The 18,196-nt window shown below is 38.5% G+C and overlaps 1 protein-coding gene across 1 annotated transcript in view; it reads left to right on the plus strand.

Annotated features, from left to right (window-relative positions):
* The first annotated feature begins 11,163 nt into the window (after positions 1 to 11,163).
* Positions 11,164 to 18,196, plus strand: part of LOC126272460 (UDP-glucosyltransferase 2-like) — a 214,202-nt gene continuing 207,169 nt past the window's right edge. The window contains exon 1 of the mRNA XM_049975339.1: positions 11,164 to 11,228. Coding sequence (XP_049831296.1) covers positions 11,223 to 11,228 — 6 coding nt within the window. The 5' untranslated portion in view covers positions 11,164 to 11,222. The remainder of the gene's footprint in view (positions 11,229 to 18,196) is intronic.

Raw genomic sequence — 18,196 nt, forward strand, 5'->3', positions numbered from 1 at the left:
AAGATGATGATCATTAGAGGAAATGCTCAATGTGTCCACCATCATTCCTCAACAATAGCTGTAGTCGGGGAATTATGTTGTGAACAACACTGTAAAGCATGTCCGGAGTTATGGTGAGGCATTGGCGTCTAGTGTTGTCTTTCAGCATCCCTAGAGATGGATTACGATACATTTGCGACTTCAGGTAACCCCAAAGCCAATCATCGCACGGTCTGAAGTCCGGGGACGTGGGAGGCCAAGCATGGCGAAATTGGGTGGTTCTAATAAAACCCCATGTCATTCCAAGCATGTGTGTCAATCTTGACCTGTCTATATACATTATTCTGTGGTTTATTAAGTTTTCTAATTTATACTGGCCTTTTGGTCACCCGGTATGTCTCGGTTCGTTCGAGAACATTCGCTTCCAGAATGTTGGCATGCAGTCTTTTATGGAGTACGCATAAATACACTCCTGGAAATGGAAAAAAGAACACATTGACACCGGTGTGTCAGACCCACCACACTTGCTCCGGACACTGCGAGAGCGCTGTACAAGCAATGATCACACGCACAGCACAGCGGACACACCAGGAACCGCGGTGTTGGGCGTCGAATGGCGCTAGCTGCGCAGCATTTGTGCACCGCCGCCGTCAGTGTCAGCCAGTTTGCCGTGGCATACGGAGCTCCATCGCAGTCTTTAACACTGGTAACATGCCGCGACAGGGTGGACGTGAACCGTATGTGCAATTGACGGACTTTGAGCGGGTGCGTATAGTGGGCATGCGGGAGGCCGGGTGGACGTACCGCCGAATTGCTCAACACGTGGGGCGTGAGGTCTCCACAGTACGTCGATGTTGTCGCCAGTGGTCGGCGGAAGGTGCACGTGCCCGTCGACCTGGGACCGGGCCGCAGCGACGCACGGATGCACGCCAAGACCGTAGGATTCTACGCAGTGACGTAGGGGACCGCACCGCCACTTCCCAGCAAATTAGGGACACTGTTGCTCCTGGGGTATCGGCGAGGACCATTCGCAACCGTCTCCATGAAGCTGGGCTACGGCCCCGCACACCGTTAGGCCGTCTTCCGCTCACGCCCCAATATCGTGCAGCCCGCCTTCAGTGGTGTCGCGACAGGTGTGAATGGAGGGACGAATGGAGACGTGTCGTCTTCAGCGATGAGAGTCGCTTCTGCCTTGGTGCCAATGATGGTCGTATGCGTGTTTGGCGCCGTGCAGGTGAGCGCCACAATCAGGACTGCATACGACCTAGGCACATAGGGCCAACACCCGGCATCATGGTGTGGGGAGCGATCTCCTACACTGGCCGTACACCTCTGATCGTCGAGGGGACAGTGAATAGTGCACGGTACATCCAAACCGTCATCGAACCCATTGTTCTACCATTCCTAGACCGGCAGGGGAACTTGCTGTTCCAACAGGACAATGCACGTCCGCATGTATCCCGTGCCACCCAACGTGCTCTAGAAGGTGTAAGTCAACTACCCTGGCCAGCAAGATCTCCGGATGTGTCCCCCATTGAGCATGTTTGGGACTGGATGAAGCGTCGTCTCACGCGGTCTGCACGTCCAGCACGAACGCTGGTCCAACTGAGGCGCCAGGTGGAAATGGCATGGCAAGTCGTTCCACAGGACTACATCCAGCATCTCTACGATCGTCTCCATGGGAGAATAGCAGCCTACATTGCTGCGAAAGGTGGATATACACTGTACTAGTGCCGACATTGTGCATGCTCTGTTGCCTGTGTCTATGTGCCTGTGGTTCTGTCGGTGTGATCATGTGATGTATCTGACCCCAGCAATGTGTCAATAAAGTTTCCCCTTCGTGGGACAATGAATTCACGGTGTTCTTATTTCAATTTCCAGGAGTGTATCTACTGTGAAAGTGACAAGCCAATATATACCTTACGACGTTTAATACAAGAGCGAGTTTCCACTGTTGACCTCATCTGGCAATTTAAATGTGTGGAACTTTTATTGTCGATTCCGTTTCTTCCTAGTGCATTCGACAGAGGGCATTAATAGTAACATTGCGTTTTTAGGAATCTTCTCGAAAGTCACTGTTACCGGAGATATACGCATCAATGGTTTCCAATACCTAAGTCGTATTACGTGTTAGGTATGGCTAACTATTGTTATATTATTAGTAAGAATATTGTTACTGTGAATTACTATTATTAATACTTCACAATCAACTGATCAATCACACTCTTGACTACACTACACACTTTTACTTGCACTTGCTGTATATAGGAGATTTTACTTATTCATTCTTCAGTCTTAATATTTCTGCTTCTGAATGTAAGCTAGCTTCCTACGGCGAATAGTCCGTATTTAGTAACACTACGTATCGAAGGTTCTCTGTACAAGGAAACAGCAGAATATTCGCGATTTTTCTCGAACAAACGCCAGACAGAATAACGTATTAATATCACTAGAATGGCCGCGACTTTTATCGTAGGTATGTGTTAGCTATCTATGTGCCAGACAGAAATGTAGAAAATACGATGACGCGGACGTTCGTGCTACGTAGGAAAGTACAACTACTCGATAACTCGATCCAGTCGAGTCGACTGAATAAAGAAACGAACGAATGGTGTGTGGGCTGAATGGTGGTAGCGGCGCGGGTGGCACTGCAGGTGGCCCCGCAAGGGGGGTCGCCCCCACCCCCCCTCCCCCACGTCTATCCACCACTGCATAGTATGAATAATTGTTTCGCTTTTAAACGTCCATCGACAGCAGAAAATGTTTTGACGTTTGAGAGACCAGTAACTGGGTATCTCCCGATGTTGATGACTTACCTCGTTCTCTCGCAGAGCCTATATCGTGCGTAAGCAATGTCCTCTTTCCTGTTTTCGACGTGCGTAGCCATCGAAGCGTTACGAAGATAACGAGTTGCGTTATTTACTGTCTCATATCTCACTACACGTCAGCATAGCGCATTTATAATGAGCAATTACGTCGCTTTCGCCTGACGTCAGCTGAGACAGGGCGGAACGAAGTTTCCATAAATGTAGCGTTAAAATTCACCACCTTCGCTACTCTGAACTTCCGTGCATTTTACGACCAACATTCACATACTCCATTTCTTATTTGTTTTAGACACAATTACAGAACAGTGATCGTTAACGTTTGTTAAATTGCCAAATAAGTGTGTAATGTGTCAGTCGCTTTTCTCTGGACATGGAAGGTCAATTTTTCAAAACTTTTACTATGGCAGACGTACAGTGATGTTCATATTAGTCGAAGAGTAAAATTAGGACATTGATGTATGGATAACACTAATAAGAATTATTTTAACTTTAATGACTAAGTATGCCAACGGCCTTGCGCCAGTGATCGCACCTGTTCCCGTCAGATCACCGAAGTTATGTACTTTCGGGCTGGGCTAGCACTTGGATGGGTGACCATCCGGTCTGTCGAGCGCTGTTGGCAAGCAGGGTGCACTCAGCCCTTGTGACGCAAACTGAGGAGCTACTTAATTGAGAAATAGCGGCTATGGTCTGGTAAACTGACATACGGCCGGGAGAGCTGATCACAAGGCCTTCCATATCCACATCCAGTGACGCCTGTGGCTTGAGAGTAACACGGCGGCCGGACTGTTCAGTCGGAGTTTAGTTTTAATGACTAAGAATGAAAAACTGTTGCTGTTAGTGTTCAGTCTGAAGACTCTAGCCTACCACGTGCAAAGTCCATTCATTTTCCTATAACTATTGTGATTCTTGTCTAATACAATAGAAAGAAATGTGTAATATCCTTCACTTTCATCAGTAGACAGGATGTCGTTTGCTTTAAAGAGTCAGTTCAACCATTCGGGTATAGCTTACACCTTTGACCACAGGGCTGATTTGTGCCAGGGAGAGAATAAATGATGTAATTATTTTATTTAAAAATTACTATGTTTTTACTTTTATTTTCTGGATTTGAGAATGGTAGAGTTTAGTAAAGCATTGGTTTGTAATCACTTCTAGGTTGTGCAAAGTACATTGTGACTCATCTATGTATGGCATCTCTGAAAACCAGTTGGCACATAACTAGACATATAATGTTAAACACGTTGGCGCCTGGTGTCAATTCCGTACATAAATACCTGTGAAATTGTCTGCAGCAAGAAGGATACACCAGAGAGGAATGAACTGCGTATTGCAGAGTGTCTAAATGAGGGGAGTGGGGTTACAGATTCGTACGTATCGAACTCTGAGAATTAGATTCTGCTTGCAGCCACTACATCCTGCGGCCAGGGCTTCAAATCTTTGTGTGGTGTGATCAGAGAGCACGCAGGTACAATTCTGGAAAGTGATTGTCCATATTGTTCCCATAACAGTCTGAGGAGCATCAACAGTTACTTGAGGACTCTAATAAAGTAGTTCCTGGCGAACCGTTTCCATGACATGGCCCATAAACGATATGTTACACAAACATGCTTGCAAGGGAAGTGATGATTCTTCGTAAAAGCTTAGGATGTACGTCGCCATATGAGGACAGTAATACGTCAGCTGAAATATGTTGTGCAAAAGTACCTCAAGGACTGCTCAGTCATAAACCTTCCTCGCGTTTCGACTGATGCTGACATCGCCCTGAACATGTAGGAGTTGAGATAACATATTGTATTCCAGATTGCCTCAAACCAGCACAGTAATGTACACGTTTGTTCACTTGTATTCTTTATGAACGCTGCATGCAGCATTACATTCACCATGGCGGTTCTATATATATCATAGGAACTGCATAGCTTTGATTATATAGTTGGTGATTCCCAGTAGCTTTGTCATCTGCACAACTTGCAGCTCAGAAATATTGCTGACACTGTTGGAGCAGTACACCTCTGAGCCAGAAGTTCTCACACAGGACACAGTATGATATTGAACTGGAGGTAATTGAGGTAACAGAAGTAAGTGCAGCTCCCCAGCATTTGCATTTCACTGGGAAGAACGTTAGCAAGAAAAAGAGAACAAGTGCTTTGTGGATGCTTTGTTTTTTGAGTAAGAGATTCGCTTCCGAAAATCTGGCTCATGATTTAATGGTGGATACATACTTATTCCACAATTTAGTAAAATGATTTGAGTGTTTCATAAAAACAATATGTACTACAATCTGCAAGGCCAATACCAATATGAAAAAATGTATGCCAGTTACAACTGGATACGCGACAACCCTTCAGAGTTTGGCTACTGTTGATTCATAGAGACGTTTGGTGTACATCTTTACTAGGCGTTTGCAGTTTCTGTTGGAAGGACTATAGCAAGTCATTAAGGTAATCTAAAATAATAATAAGTAGTAAATGGGTAAGTTGAGCGAACTAGAGGATTATTTAATAAGAAAATCCACCCAACCTACAAAAATAAAAACAAAAATTTGCTCAGATAATGAACTCCAGATTGTGATATTCGCATCATTCCTTTATATTACTATCTTTGAAAAATTGGAAACCCAATTAAATTTTTAAAACTATGTAAATGTGAGTAATGTGATTGATGAATTACTATTAGTCATCTTTGTTAATAGAAATTATAAACCAAGAGAGAGGCTAGTTGAATGTAATATTTGCAAAAAACGTTTTAAACCAACTGTAATTATAGAAAATTTGAAAAGTCAGGATAATAATGACGCTATTATTGTATTTATGCAAATTTATAAATAAGAATACAAAATGAGAGTCAATAGTTATGCTGAAACTGATATAGAAATATGAGAGGATGTAGGAAACTCAGATTCCCTCTTTTTGATGACTGTAAAAAAGCAGCAAATTATAATTTACCAATCAATAAATTACCAAAAATATTACAAAATTATGTCAAAGCCTATTCCTTATTATTAATAGTTCCTCGGCCAATAATTAGAGAAGTAGAAGATAGAGAATGCAGTAAAAAACAACTAATAAATGCACATCAATGGTACAATGAATACGATATGAATTTTATTCTTATATTAAAAGATACAGAAAATTATTTTAATCTTATTAAAATATATTGCCCCCCCCATGAACCATGGACCTTGCCGTTGCTGGGGAGGCTTGCGTGCCTCAGCGATACAGATGCCCGTACCGTAGGTGCAACCACAACGGAAGGGTATCTGTTGAGAGGCCAGACAAACGTGTGGTTCCTGAAGAGGGGCAGCAGCCTTTTCAGTAGTTGCAGGGGTAACAGTCTGGATGATTGACTGATCTGGCCTTGCAACATTAACCAAAACGGCCTTGCTGTGCTGGTACTGCGAACGGCTGAAAGCAAGGGGAAACTACAGCCGTAATTTTTCCCGAGGACATGCTGCTTTACTGTATGATTAAATGATGATGGCATCCTCTTGGGTAAAATATACCGGAGGTAAAATAGTCCCCCATTCGGATCTCCGGGCGGGGACTACTCAGGAGGATGTCGCTATCAGGAGAAAGAAAACTGGCGTTCTACGGATCGGAGCGTGGAATGTCAGATCTCTTAATCGGGCAGGTAGGTTAGAAAATTTAAAAAGGGAAATGGATAGGTTAAAGTTAGATATAGTGGGAATTAGTGAAGTTCGGTGGCAGGAGGAACAAGACTTCTGGTCAGGTGACTACAGGGTTATAAACACAAAATCAAATAGGGGTAATGCAGGAGTAGGTTTAATAATGAATAGGAAAATAGGAATGCGGGTAAGCTACTACAAACAGCATAGTGAACGCATTATTGTGGCCAAGATAGACACGAAGCCCACACCTACTACAGTAGTACAAGTTTATATGCCAACTAGCTCTGCAGATGATGAAGAAATTGAAGAAAAGTACGATGAAATAAAAGAAATTGTTCAGATAGTGAAGGGAGACGGAAATTTAATAGTAATGGGTGACTGGAATTCGAGTGTAGGAAAAGGGAGAGAAGGAAACATAGTAGGTGAATATGGATTGGGGCTAAGAAATGAAAGAGGAAGCCGCCTAGTAGAATTTTGCACGGAGCACAACTTAATCATAGCTAACACTTGGTTTAAGAATCATGAAAGAAGGTTGTATACGTGGAAGAACCCTGGAGATACTAAAAGGTATCAAATAGATTATATAATGGTAAGACAGAGATTTAGGAACCAGGTTTTAAGTTGTAAGACATTTCCAGGGGCAGATGTGGACTCGGACCACAATCTATTGGTTATGACCTGTAGATTAAAACTGAAGAAACTGCAAAAATGTGGGAAATTAAGGAGATGGGACCTGGATAAACTGAAAGAACCAGAGGTTGTACAGAGTTTCAGGGAGAGCATAAGGGGACAATTGACAGGAATAGGGGAAAGAAATACGGTAGAAGAAGAATGGGTAGCTCTGAGGGATGAAGTTGTGAAGGCAGCAGAGGATAAAGTAGGTAAAAAGACGAGGGCTGCTAGAAATCCTTGGGTAACAGAAGAGATGTTGAATTTAATTGATGAAAGGAGAAAATATAAAAATGCAGTAAATGAAGCAGGCAAAAAGGAATACAGACGTCTCAAAAATGAGATCAACAGGAAGTGCAAAATGGCTAAACAGGGATGGATAGAGGACAAATGTAAGGATGTAGAAGCTTATCTCACTAGGGGTAAGATAGATGCTGCCTACAGGAAAATTAAAGAGACCTTTGGAGAGAAGAGAACCACGTGTATGAATATCAAGAGCTCAGATGGCAACCCAGTTCTAAGCAAAGAAGGGAAGGCAGAAAGGTGGAAGGAGTATATAGAAGGTTTATACAAGGGTGATGTACTTGAGGACAATATTATGGAAATGGAAAAGGATGTAGATGAAGACGAAATGGGAGATACGATACTGCGTGAAGAGTTTGACAGAGCACTGAAAGATCTGAGTCGAAACAAGGCCCCCGGAGTTTACAACATTCCATTAGAACTACTGAGGGCCTTGGGAGAGCCAGTCATGACAAAACTATACCAGCTGGTGAGCAAGATGTATGAGACAGGCGAAATACCCTCAGACTTCAAGAAGAATATAATAATTCCAATCCCAAAGAAAGCAGGTGCTGACAGATGTGAAAATTACCGAACTATCAGTTTAATAAGTCACAGCTGCAAAATACTAACGCGAATTCTTTACAGACGAATGGAAAAACTGGTAGATGCGGACCTCGGGGAGGATCAGTTTGGATTCCATCGAAATGTTGGAACATGTGAGGCAATACTGACCTTACGACTTATCTTAGAAGAAAGATTAAGAAAAGGCAAACCTACGTTTCTAGCATTTGTAGACTTAGAGAAAGCTTTTGACAATGTTGACTGTAACACTCTCTTTCAAATTCTAAAGGTGGCAGGGGTAAAATACAGGGAACGAAAGGCTATTTACAATTTGTACAGAAACCAGATGGCAGTCATAAAAGTCGAGGGGCATGAAAGGGAAGCAGTGATTGGGACAGGAGTGAGACAGGGTTGTAGCCTCTCCCCGATGTTATTCAATCTGTATATTGAGCAAGCAGTAACGGAAACAAAAGAAAAATTTGGAGTAGGTATTAAAATTCCTGGAGACGAAGTAAAAACTTTGAGGTTCGCTGATGACATTGTAATTCTGTCAGAGACGGCAAAGGACTTGGAAGAGCAGTTGAACGGAATGGACAGTGTCTTGAAAGGAGGATATAATATGAACATCAACAAAAGCAAAACGAGGATAATGGAATGCAGTCAAATTAAATTGGGTGATGCTGATGGAATTAGATTAGGAAATGAGACACTTAAAGTAGTAAAGGAGTTTTGCTATTTAGGAAGTAAAATAACTCATGATGGTCGAAGTAGAGAGGATATAAAATGTAGACTGGTAATGGCAAGGAAAGCGTTTCTGAAGAAGAGAAATTTGTTAACATCGAATATAGATTTATGTATCAGGAAGTCGTTTCTGAAAGTATTTGTTTGGAGTGTAGCCATGTATGGAAGTGGAACATGGACGATTACTAGTTTGGACAAGAAGAGAATAGAAGCTTTCGAAATGAGGTGCTACAGAAGAATACTGAAGATAAGGTGGATAGATCACGTAACTAATGAGGAGGTATTGAATAGGATTGGGGAGAAGAGAAGTTTGTGGCACAACTTGACTAGAAGAAGGAATCGGTTGGTAGGACATGTTTTGAGGCATCAAGGGATCACAAATTTAGCATTGGAGGGCAGCGTGGAGGGTAAAAATCGTAGAGGGAGACCGAGAGATGAGTACACTAAGCAGATTCAAAAGGATGTAGGTTGCAGTAGGTACTGGGAGATGAAGCAGCTTGCACAGGATAGAGTAGCATGGAGAGCTGCATCAAATCAGTGTCAGGACTGAAGACAACAACAACAACAAAATATATTTAAAAAAAATAATTTTTAATATCCACAAGGCAATGTAACATAATTTTCTAGAACTACTGTTTTATCATACTGAAAGGTGAACTCTTTCTTAGCCTGTTTGTTGTCTAGATTTTTAATATCAGCATCTCTAGTGATTTGATTGTATTCTAATTCTGTCTTTTCCTTTATTTCACTTTCGATTACTCTTATGAAAGATGTGTCATTCAGCTTTATAATATTCTTATAATGTAAGATGACTCCCTTTACTATTATCCATCTTTTTTTACCATTTATCTCATCATAATAACTTTTTGGGCCAGTTGAAGCCCATTCTGTAACTCAGTTATTTCCTGAATCATCAGTTCCTCGACCTAACTTACAATCGGTTTCCACAATATTTTCACCATTATCAAAATATACTACACTATCCATTCCATAAAATATAACAGATCCTCTTAGTTTATCTAACATATCACACAATCTAAGCTTTGCATTTGATGTAGTGAATGCAGCTATAAAAATATTTGTAGCTGTATTTTTTTCCACATAATAGTCCCAGAAACAGGTTTTATCTGAATTATATCGTTTTTAATGAAATTATCTATATTATCTAATCGATCATCGAATGATATATCATAAAATCGCTGTAAATTTGTTATGTATTCTTTTTGACTCCTACTTTGCCTTTGCCCATATTTCCCACATAATGAATTAAGACATACCTTAGCAACAGCTCATTTTCCTGATCTAGGATCTAAGTCAATATCTAATTTCTCTTTAACTTTTTCGATATACTCACTATCAGTTTCAAAATAATGTGGACTGGTTTCTAATTTTATTTTCATAAAATTTTTCACATAATTTTTGAACATGTTGCTTTTATTTCTACAATCCCATTCTTCATAGACACCTGAAATTTTATATCCTTTTTCTACAGCTTTCTTCATCAGTTGTCCAAATTCCAATAGAACTTCTTTCATCATCATTGTGATTGCATTTATTTTTTGAATACATATGACACAGAGAGGAAACAACAGCTTTCCATTTATGGTTACTCATAAAAAAGGGTGATACAATCTTTTAGGTGGCACTACTTTACATTTTATTATACCATACTATTTTTACAATAATATCTTAGTCTATATATTTTTCTTGGGTGCTGCTCAGGATAAAAATCATAAAATTGCACAGTAGGATAAAGACTACAACGTCAATATATTTTATTTCGGTGTTAACACCGTCTTCTTTAGCTCTTAATTTTACTGTATTTGATTGACCACCATAAAAGGTTTCTCTTGGATTCAATGGTTCGATCACTTTTGGTAATTGTTTTTTTAAGCATCTTATACTCTGGAGAGATAAGCCAGTTACTTTCCTAGATTTCCACCAAATTATATCCTTCATTTTGTATTTCTGCACATCTTGTTAAGGTCTTTTGATAAAGATCATCATTATGGTTTCTTTATTTTTATTGCTAATCGTCTCACTTTTAAAACATTTTTACAACCATTTAAAAACCAACCATTGCATAGATAAACAGTATTATTTTCTTCATGAAATCCATGTATATCTTTGGCCTGGTTATTTTTACTCTTCTGCCATTAAGACCATGCAAGATGATATGATTGTTGAAACCTGTTTAACCACCACATGGATTCTATACTATAATTTTCTTTTTGTATTTATCGAATACAGTGATAGTATTTTCAGGTAATTATGAGATCTGTAAAGAGCTATACAAACACCTAAAATTGTCAAATAATGGAATGGATCAATATTAGTTATCTCTAGAAATTGTTTTCATAATTGTGAACTACCCCTTCCCAATATATCTATTGCAGAATTACAGAACTCATTAATTTCTTTCTTCATATTGAGTGCATAATTTTCTTTAACTCAGGACCTATGTAATTTCAGAAATGCTTCAATATCTTTCGGTTTCATAGTGTCAACACAATAATGCTGAGTACGTGGAAATGGTCGTAAGTAATTTTCATTTGCTTGTGTATTGAATAAATGTGGAAAATATCCTTTCTTCAGTTCATTCAAATCAAATGTTTTTGGAAACTACTAAATGGATCTTGTTCAAAATTACTGCTGTCTATAATTTTTAGACCTAAGTGTTTTATCTCTAACAAGATCAGCTTACTTCCCATGTACATGGTATATGGTTTTATTGAATTTTCAACACAGTAAAAAATGTTCACATGTGTGAGAATTCCTAAGGAACCAAACTGCTGAGGTCATCGGTCTCTAGACATAGACACTACTAACTTAAACTAACTTATACTAACAACATAACACACACACGCGCACACAAGCACTCACACGCATGCGCGTGCTCGCTCTCACACACTCACACACACCTAGGCTTGAGGGAGGACCTGAACATCGGCAAGAGGGGCCACACATTCCCTGATATGACGCCTCAAGCTGCATGGCCACTCTACACGGCTTCAGTACTTGACAATGAACTGTGAATCATAATTTTAGCAAAGTCAGCTATGAACCTTTAATACTTGTTTTCCAGATATTACCCATTTACAGAATTCACCACTTGTCTTAAATTTATAAACAGTATTTCTTTGAAAATTGTAAACTATTATGAGATTATGAGATTATGAGATGTAGAATATGTATACCAGTCATAATCAAACCACATGTATCTTTCTGTATAGGTACAATTCAGTCTCTTAGGCAATCCATCTTCACAACACTCAAACTATTTACCGGCAACCATTTATTCACATTCCCAGCTTGGTAAACATAAAAGTCTTTAAATTCTCCGTTAATATAACAACCATGCTTATTACAATTTCGACAACCTTGTACCATAAAATCCTCAACCAATTTTTTCACAAATACCATCTTTTTGCAATCTGTTTTGCAAGCAAAATACAAGATTTTCAGTTTTTTACTAGTTGATTACAGTTGCTGCAAAGTTCAAAGTTATGTTCATGTTCTTTAGATCTCAAACAAATCTTTTTAATCCTTCACATTTATAAGTGGTATCACAACTTCTTGGTGAATTTTTAAGCATTCTTCATTGTAACTGTATCTATTGCAAGTTTTCATAGCATATCTTGTTTTCCACAGTTTTGTGTCCTGGGCCATTGCATGGTATACAGATTTCTCTCTATTTTGAAATTATGTTTTAATTGTTGTTATATGGCTTATTACATTTACCACAAAAACATACTCATCCAGAGAAAGCCTTAATACTATTAATTACATCAAAAGTGTTGTCATCTTTATACTGATACATCTTTATTTCTTTCTAAGGCCATTATAGAAAGCTAATTGAAATTCTCAGCATGTTCAATATTTAGTTCAATATCCAACAATTCTTCAACATTACCTCATTCTCTAATTTGTGTAGTTAGTTCTCAACCCAAAATATTATTTTCATAGTATGTTAAAGCCACTGTAATTGCTCTAGGACAACACAAATTATCACCACTATTAATTCTTGTGCTATGTCTCTTAGTGTCTTCATCTTCAACTAGATTAATATTTTTTTACCTGCACCACCTCTGCCTCTAGGACTTGCTATCATCTGAATAATAACTGAAGTACCTGCTTTATCACTAGTCTCATCAGATGTTAATATATTTCTGATTTTGTCACACAAAACTTGAGCAGCTTCTCAAGTATTATTTGATGTCTTATATCCTACAGAAATTGTGAAAGACGTTTATGGATTTTCTGATGTTATATTCAGCTTATATCCTTTTCTAAAATTAATCTTATTTTTTGCTACTTCAACTATAGAATTGAGTGCTTTCGTTATGTAATCTTTTTTCCACTAACAGTATTCAGTTTACAATATCGGCATCATAAAAACAGTTTTATAATCAATAGCATGAAATTTTTCATTACATCTCGCTTTTATTTCTTTAACCTCAAAAAAATACTTTTCAGATGTCTCAGTCTCTTTTCCTTGCTCGGATAGTTTGCTACTCAGTGGATAAGTTTGATCTAGTATCACTATTTTTTGTTCTCTAGGTAGTCGAGTTTTTCCAGTAACACCATGAAATTTGTAACAATAGCTTATATTAGGTACATGTTTTGTTCTTTACGTGGTGTTTCCAAATAATTCTTGACGAAATTGAAACTCCTGTAGCCCAATAGTACTAACTAACTCTGATTTCTATAAACATATACTCATTTGTATAGTTTATAATCAATTATATTCATTTTTCTTTTAACTTTAAAAACATTATAGCTTCTACTTACTTTAAAAATGATCTTCAATTCTTTATGAATATTTTTAATTATGTTAAATGTTTTTGAGTCTACTGATTATTGAATAGTTTTGATAACTGAAATAAATTAACTATCAGTTTTTGGTTCTAGTGATGCAATTCTTTTCAAACTCATAATTGGCCTTATTTCCAAAAATGTCCATTTATTTAGTCAAAATATCATTAAACTTATATTTTTCTGGCTGCATACCAAAGCTTACTTCAGCTGCTGGTGCAAATAGTTTTAAACAAACAAGCATAAATGGCCGCAAATTACTCCATTAAAATTTTGTAGTCTCTCAGCATTGAAGTACAAATCATACTTTCCCAATTTATTAAGGTAATATTCTAGCTTAAATAAGTAAATTATTATCTATTGTGATCTATATATTGAAGGCTTGTCTTTTACAGCAGGTATGTTTTGTGGAAAGGTAACTGTTCTAAAGTGCCGCTGTTGGCATGGGTTTGTTTTCGTTATCGACCACAGTAAGTTGTGTGATTATTCAGTAATATCCAGGTAGTGTCGGTGTGGCTTCGTTTTGAAGAGTATTGTGCATGTATAGTTTGCATTCGGTTCATGTTTTCTGTGTCTATACATCTGTATAGTCAGTTTTACATGTTGTTCAGTAAAGTCGTTAAGTGGAATTTTTGTTTTAATCAGAGTACTATACATATTTCAGTGTACCCCTATTCAAATTTGTCATTAGTAAATATGAGCCTCTTCAGTTTCTTACTCTTTTTGTGATTTACGCCACTATAACCTACGATACCAATTAACTTAGCACTGTTTACATTCGCCTGCTGCTACATTCGCCTGATGCCCAGAAGTTCTCTGCTCATCTCACCGGAAGATAAGTTACTTTGTACTAATTATTAACTGGTATAGTGGAATTGTTTGTAGTGTAATTTGTATTGTTTAATCTGTCATCATGTGTGACAAATGTGGATGTTATCATAGATTAGTGAGCATGGGAGTGAAATGTCAGGGTTGTGGGTTGGTGTTTCACTGGGGTGATTAGAGCAGGGAAGCTGTTATAGTGCCAGATGAGGTCCGTCATTGGCGTTAGAGGTTATGTGCCCATGACATGAAAACTGTAAAATGGGGAAAAAAGATATGTGCCCTTAAGGCTGAACTAGAAATGGCATACTTAGAATTACACAAGTTGAAGGGGGAAAGAGACAGTGAGAGCTTGGAACAGGTAACAAGTCGTAGTCAGAAGAAGAAAACCCCAGAAATCACTTTTCAGATTCCAATGAGCAATCAATTTGATTTGTTAGCTGAAGTAGAAGAGCCTCAAAAAGTTTTTGAGCAAACTAGGGTGCATCAGACTCGTAGTAACAATGGTAATGCTAGGTCGGGAGCAAAGTCAAGCAGAAAGAAGAGAGTCCTGCTGTCATGTAGCATTCATGGGAGAGGTGTAGGCCAGTTGCCATGGGATAGGCTAGGAGTCGAGTACCAGGTCACAAGCGTTGTGAAACGGAGTGGTAAGCTTAACCAGATTACAGAAAACCTAGGGGTCTTGAGCAGAGATTTTGATGGCGAGGACCATGTTCTTACAGTAGGAGGAGCAGGGAGCAGCGTTCAGAGTATAGTATTAGGTATTACCTGCATGTAATAGGAGCAGCAACAGCTCACACTCGTGTGAGGTTTCTGGATGTTTTGCAGCGCCATGACCAGCCTTGGGTTAATACAGCTGTCAACCATATTAACAGAGAGCTGGGGGGATGGGGTGTTACTGTTGGCAGAAACTGAATCTCATATCTGTGCTGTGGCGTTACACTAGTCATGGCCTGCACCTGAATAGGGGGGGGGGGGGAGGGGCAGGATAGATTAGTTGAGCTTCTAGCAGAAAATGTAAGAAGGGCCACATGCACATATGACAAAATATCTGTGATTACTGGAGTCAGAGGTAACGTTTTATTGGTTAGGGGCATGTTATAGACAGAGAGTATTGAAAGAGATTAAAAAAGAACAGTGCCATAATGTCTGTAGCAATATCCAAAGAAATAAAATTTGTGTGTTTCATTAGAACATTAGAGAATTGAAAAATAAGATAGATGAGCTTCTTGTATGCTTAGAAAATGGCGTAAATTGTGAAGGTTTAGATATTTTGTGTCTCTCTGAACACTATATTACTGCAGGGATGAAGAAGTTGCATTTAACTGATTACAGATTAGCATCTTATTCATGCAGAGTCAACATGGAAACAGGAGGAGTTGCTACTTATATAAAAACTGTACACAAAGTCAAATATATTGAAACAAATAGTTTTTGTGTAGGTCAGGTCCTTGAAGCATGTGCTTGTGAGTTTCTACTCCAATATACTTCTATAGTAATTTAAGAATCTACAGATCCCCTCAAGGTAACTTTCAGCTATTCATGAAAATCTAGAGGCAATATTGAGCTTCCTGTCAGACAAAAGGAAGCAGTTAGTGGTTTGTGGTGATTTTAATGTAGATTTATTAAAATATACAGATAGGGAAAGTAAGCTAGAATCTTTGTTTGGTTGTTTCAGTCCAGTATCTGTAGTCAATTTTCCAACTCATGTGCAACAGGATAGTAGGTTATTTATCAATAACATTTTCCTAGACAGTGCTCATGCAGAAACTGTTAATGTGTATCCAGTTGTTAATGGGCCATCAGATCATGATGGTTAATGGAAATAACACATATAGTACCCTACAGGCTTGAGGCAGATTCATACAAGGCTGGGAAGCTTATTGATGCAAACCAGGATACAGAGTCTTAAGAGCAGTCTAGAAGGGGTATTATGGGATGAAGTACACCAGAAAATGATGCTGATACCAAATTCAATTTATTCCACCCTAAATTTGTCTCAATATTTGAGAGTTGCTTTCTTGAAATGTTATCCAAAAAAGCCATGGATTACTAGGGAATTAAGGCACAGAGTAAGACAAAGAGGGAAATATGTACAGACCAGAATAAGTCAGGATCCAACATTACTTGCTTGCTACAGAAGATTCTGTAATATTTTAAGGAATGTCATTAAGAAGTCGAGAAGTTTATGTGTCCTAACAGAAATTAATAATGCAGATGACAAGATTGAAACTACATGCAATATTGTCAAATGCGAGACAGAGCAGCCTGACACTACACAGCATACCATCAAAATAAAGCAAAATGATAATGTTGTGAGTGATAATTCACAAATTACAAACATTTTTAACAATCACTTTCCGAATGTAGCATCAAAAATAGGATGAAAGGGCTCAGTCGAAGAAGCAAAAAAATATGTTAATATGTCGTTCCCCAGGACTTTAGGTCTTTAGAAATAGCAACAACATTCCCCACTGAAGTTAAGGGAATTATAAATATACTAAAAAACAAGAGCTCATTTGGTGTTGATGGAGTCTCTAGCAGAATTTGAAGTGTTGTTCTGATTGAATAAGAGGAGTCCTTAGTGATATATGTAATGATTCGCTGGCACAGGGAATTGTTCCAGACAGATTGAAATACACCATTGTTAAACCTCTTCATAAGAAAGGGGACAAGAGAGACTTAAATAATTGTGAACCAATCTAGTCACTGACTTCATTTTCTAAAATATTCGAAAAAGGTATGAATTCAAGAGTAGTCTCACATTTAAGTGAAAATAATTTACTCAGCATGTCACAGTTCGGATCCTCGACTGTGAATGCTATCTTCACATTTACCCATCAAATAGTACAAGCTCTAAATAACAAATTATCGCCAGTTCGTATTTTCTGTGATCTTTCCAAGACTTTTGACTGTGTAGATCATGTTACACTCTCATAAAAACTCAGGTTTTGTGGAATTGAAGGCTATATACACAGCTGGTTGGAATCATACTTAACAAACAGAAAGTAAAAAGTTGTGCTAAATAATACAAATAATGTTTGGAGGGTGGTAAATTCTAGTGAACAGGAAGTTATGACAAAGGGAATCCCACAGGATTCGATTTTGGGTCCTCTGCTGTTCCTTGTTCATGTGAATGACCTCTCATTTAACGTTCAGCAAGCAGAACTAGTACTTTTTCCAGATGATGTGAGTGTTACAATAAATCCCATTCCAGAAAAAGGAGCTGAAAATATTGTTAAGGATGTCTTCCAAAGAATTATTAACTTGTTCTCAGAAAATGGACTCTCCCTTAATTTTGAAAAAACTCACAATATCCAGTTCTGTACACCGATTAGAGTCACACCGATAATTGATGTAGCTCACGAATGGGGCTCAGTTAACAATGTAGATATCTACAAATTTTTGGGTGGTCACATTGATGACAACTTGAACTGGATAAACTATATTACTGAGCTTCTCAAAAAATTAAGTTCAGCTTCTTTCGCTCGTCATATAATCGGTAGATTGCTGTTAAGACTCTGTATCCTTGGTAATAAACAGATCAGCCTCCTAACATACTTTACACATTTCCACCCAACAATGTCTTATGGAATAGTTTTCTGGGGCAACTCACCACTGAGACACAAAGTATTTATTGTAAAAAAGAGAGAAGTCAAAATAATTATTGTTGTTGATCTAAGGACATTATGTTGGCACCATTCAAGGAGCACTAATGAAATTCGTTATAAATAATCCATCAAGTTTGCGAAGAACAGTGATGTTCATACATATAACACTAGTGGGAAAAATGACGTTTACTATCCATTACTGATGCTGTCAGTTGCTCAAAAAGGAGTACATAATTCAGCAACAAAAATCTTTGATC

Source organism: Schistocerca gregaria, chromosome 5 (genome assembly GCF_023897955.1).
Source record: "Schistocerca gregaria isolate iqSchGreg1 chromosome 5, iqSchGreg1.2, whole genome shotgun sequence".
Classification (NCBI taxonomy): Eukaryota; Metazoa; Arthropoda; class Insecta; order Orthoptera; family Acrididae; genus Schistocerca; species Schistocerca gregaria.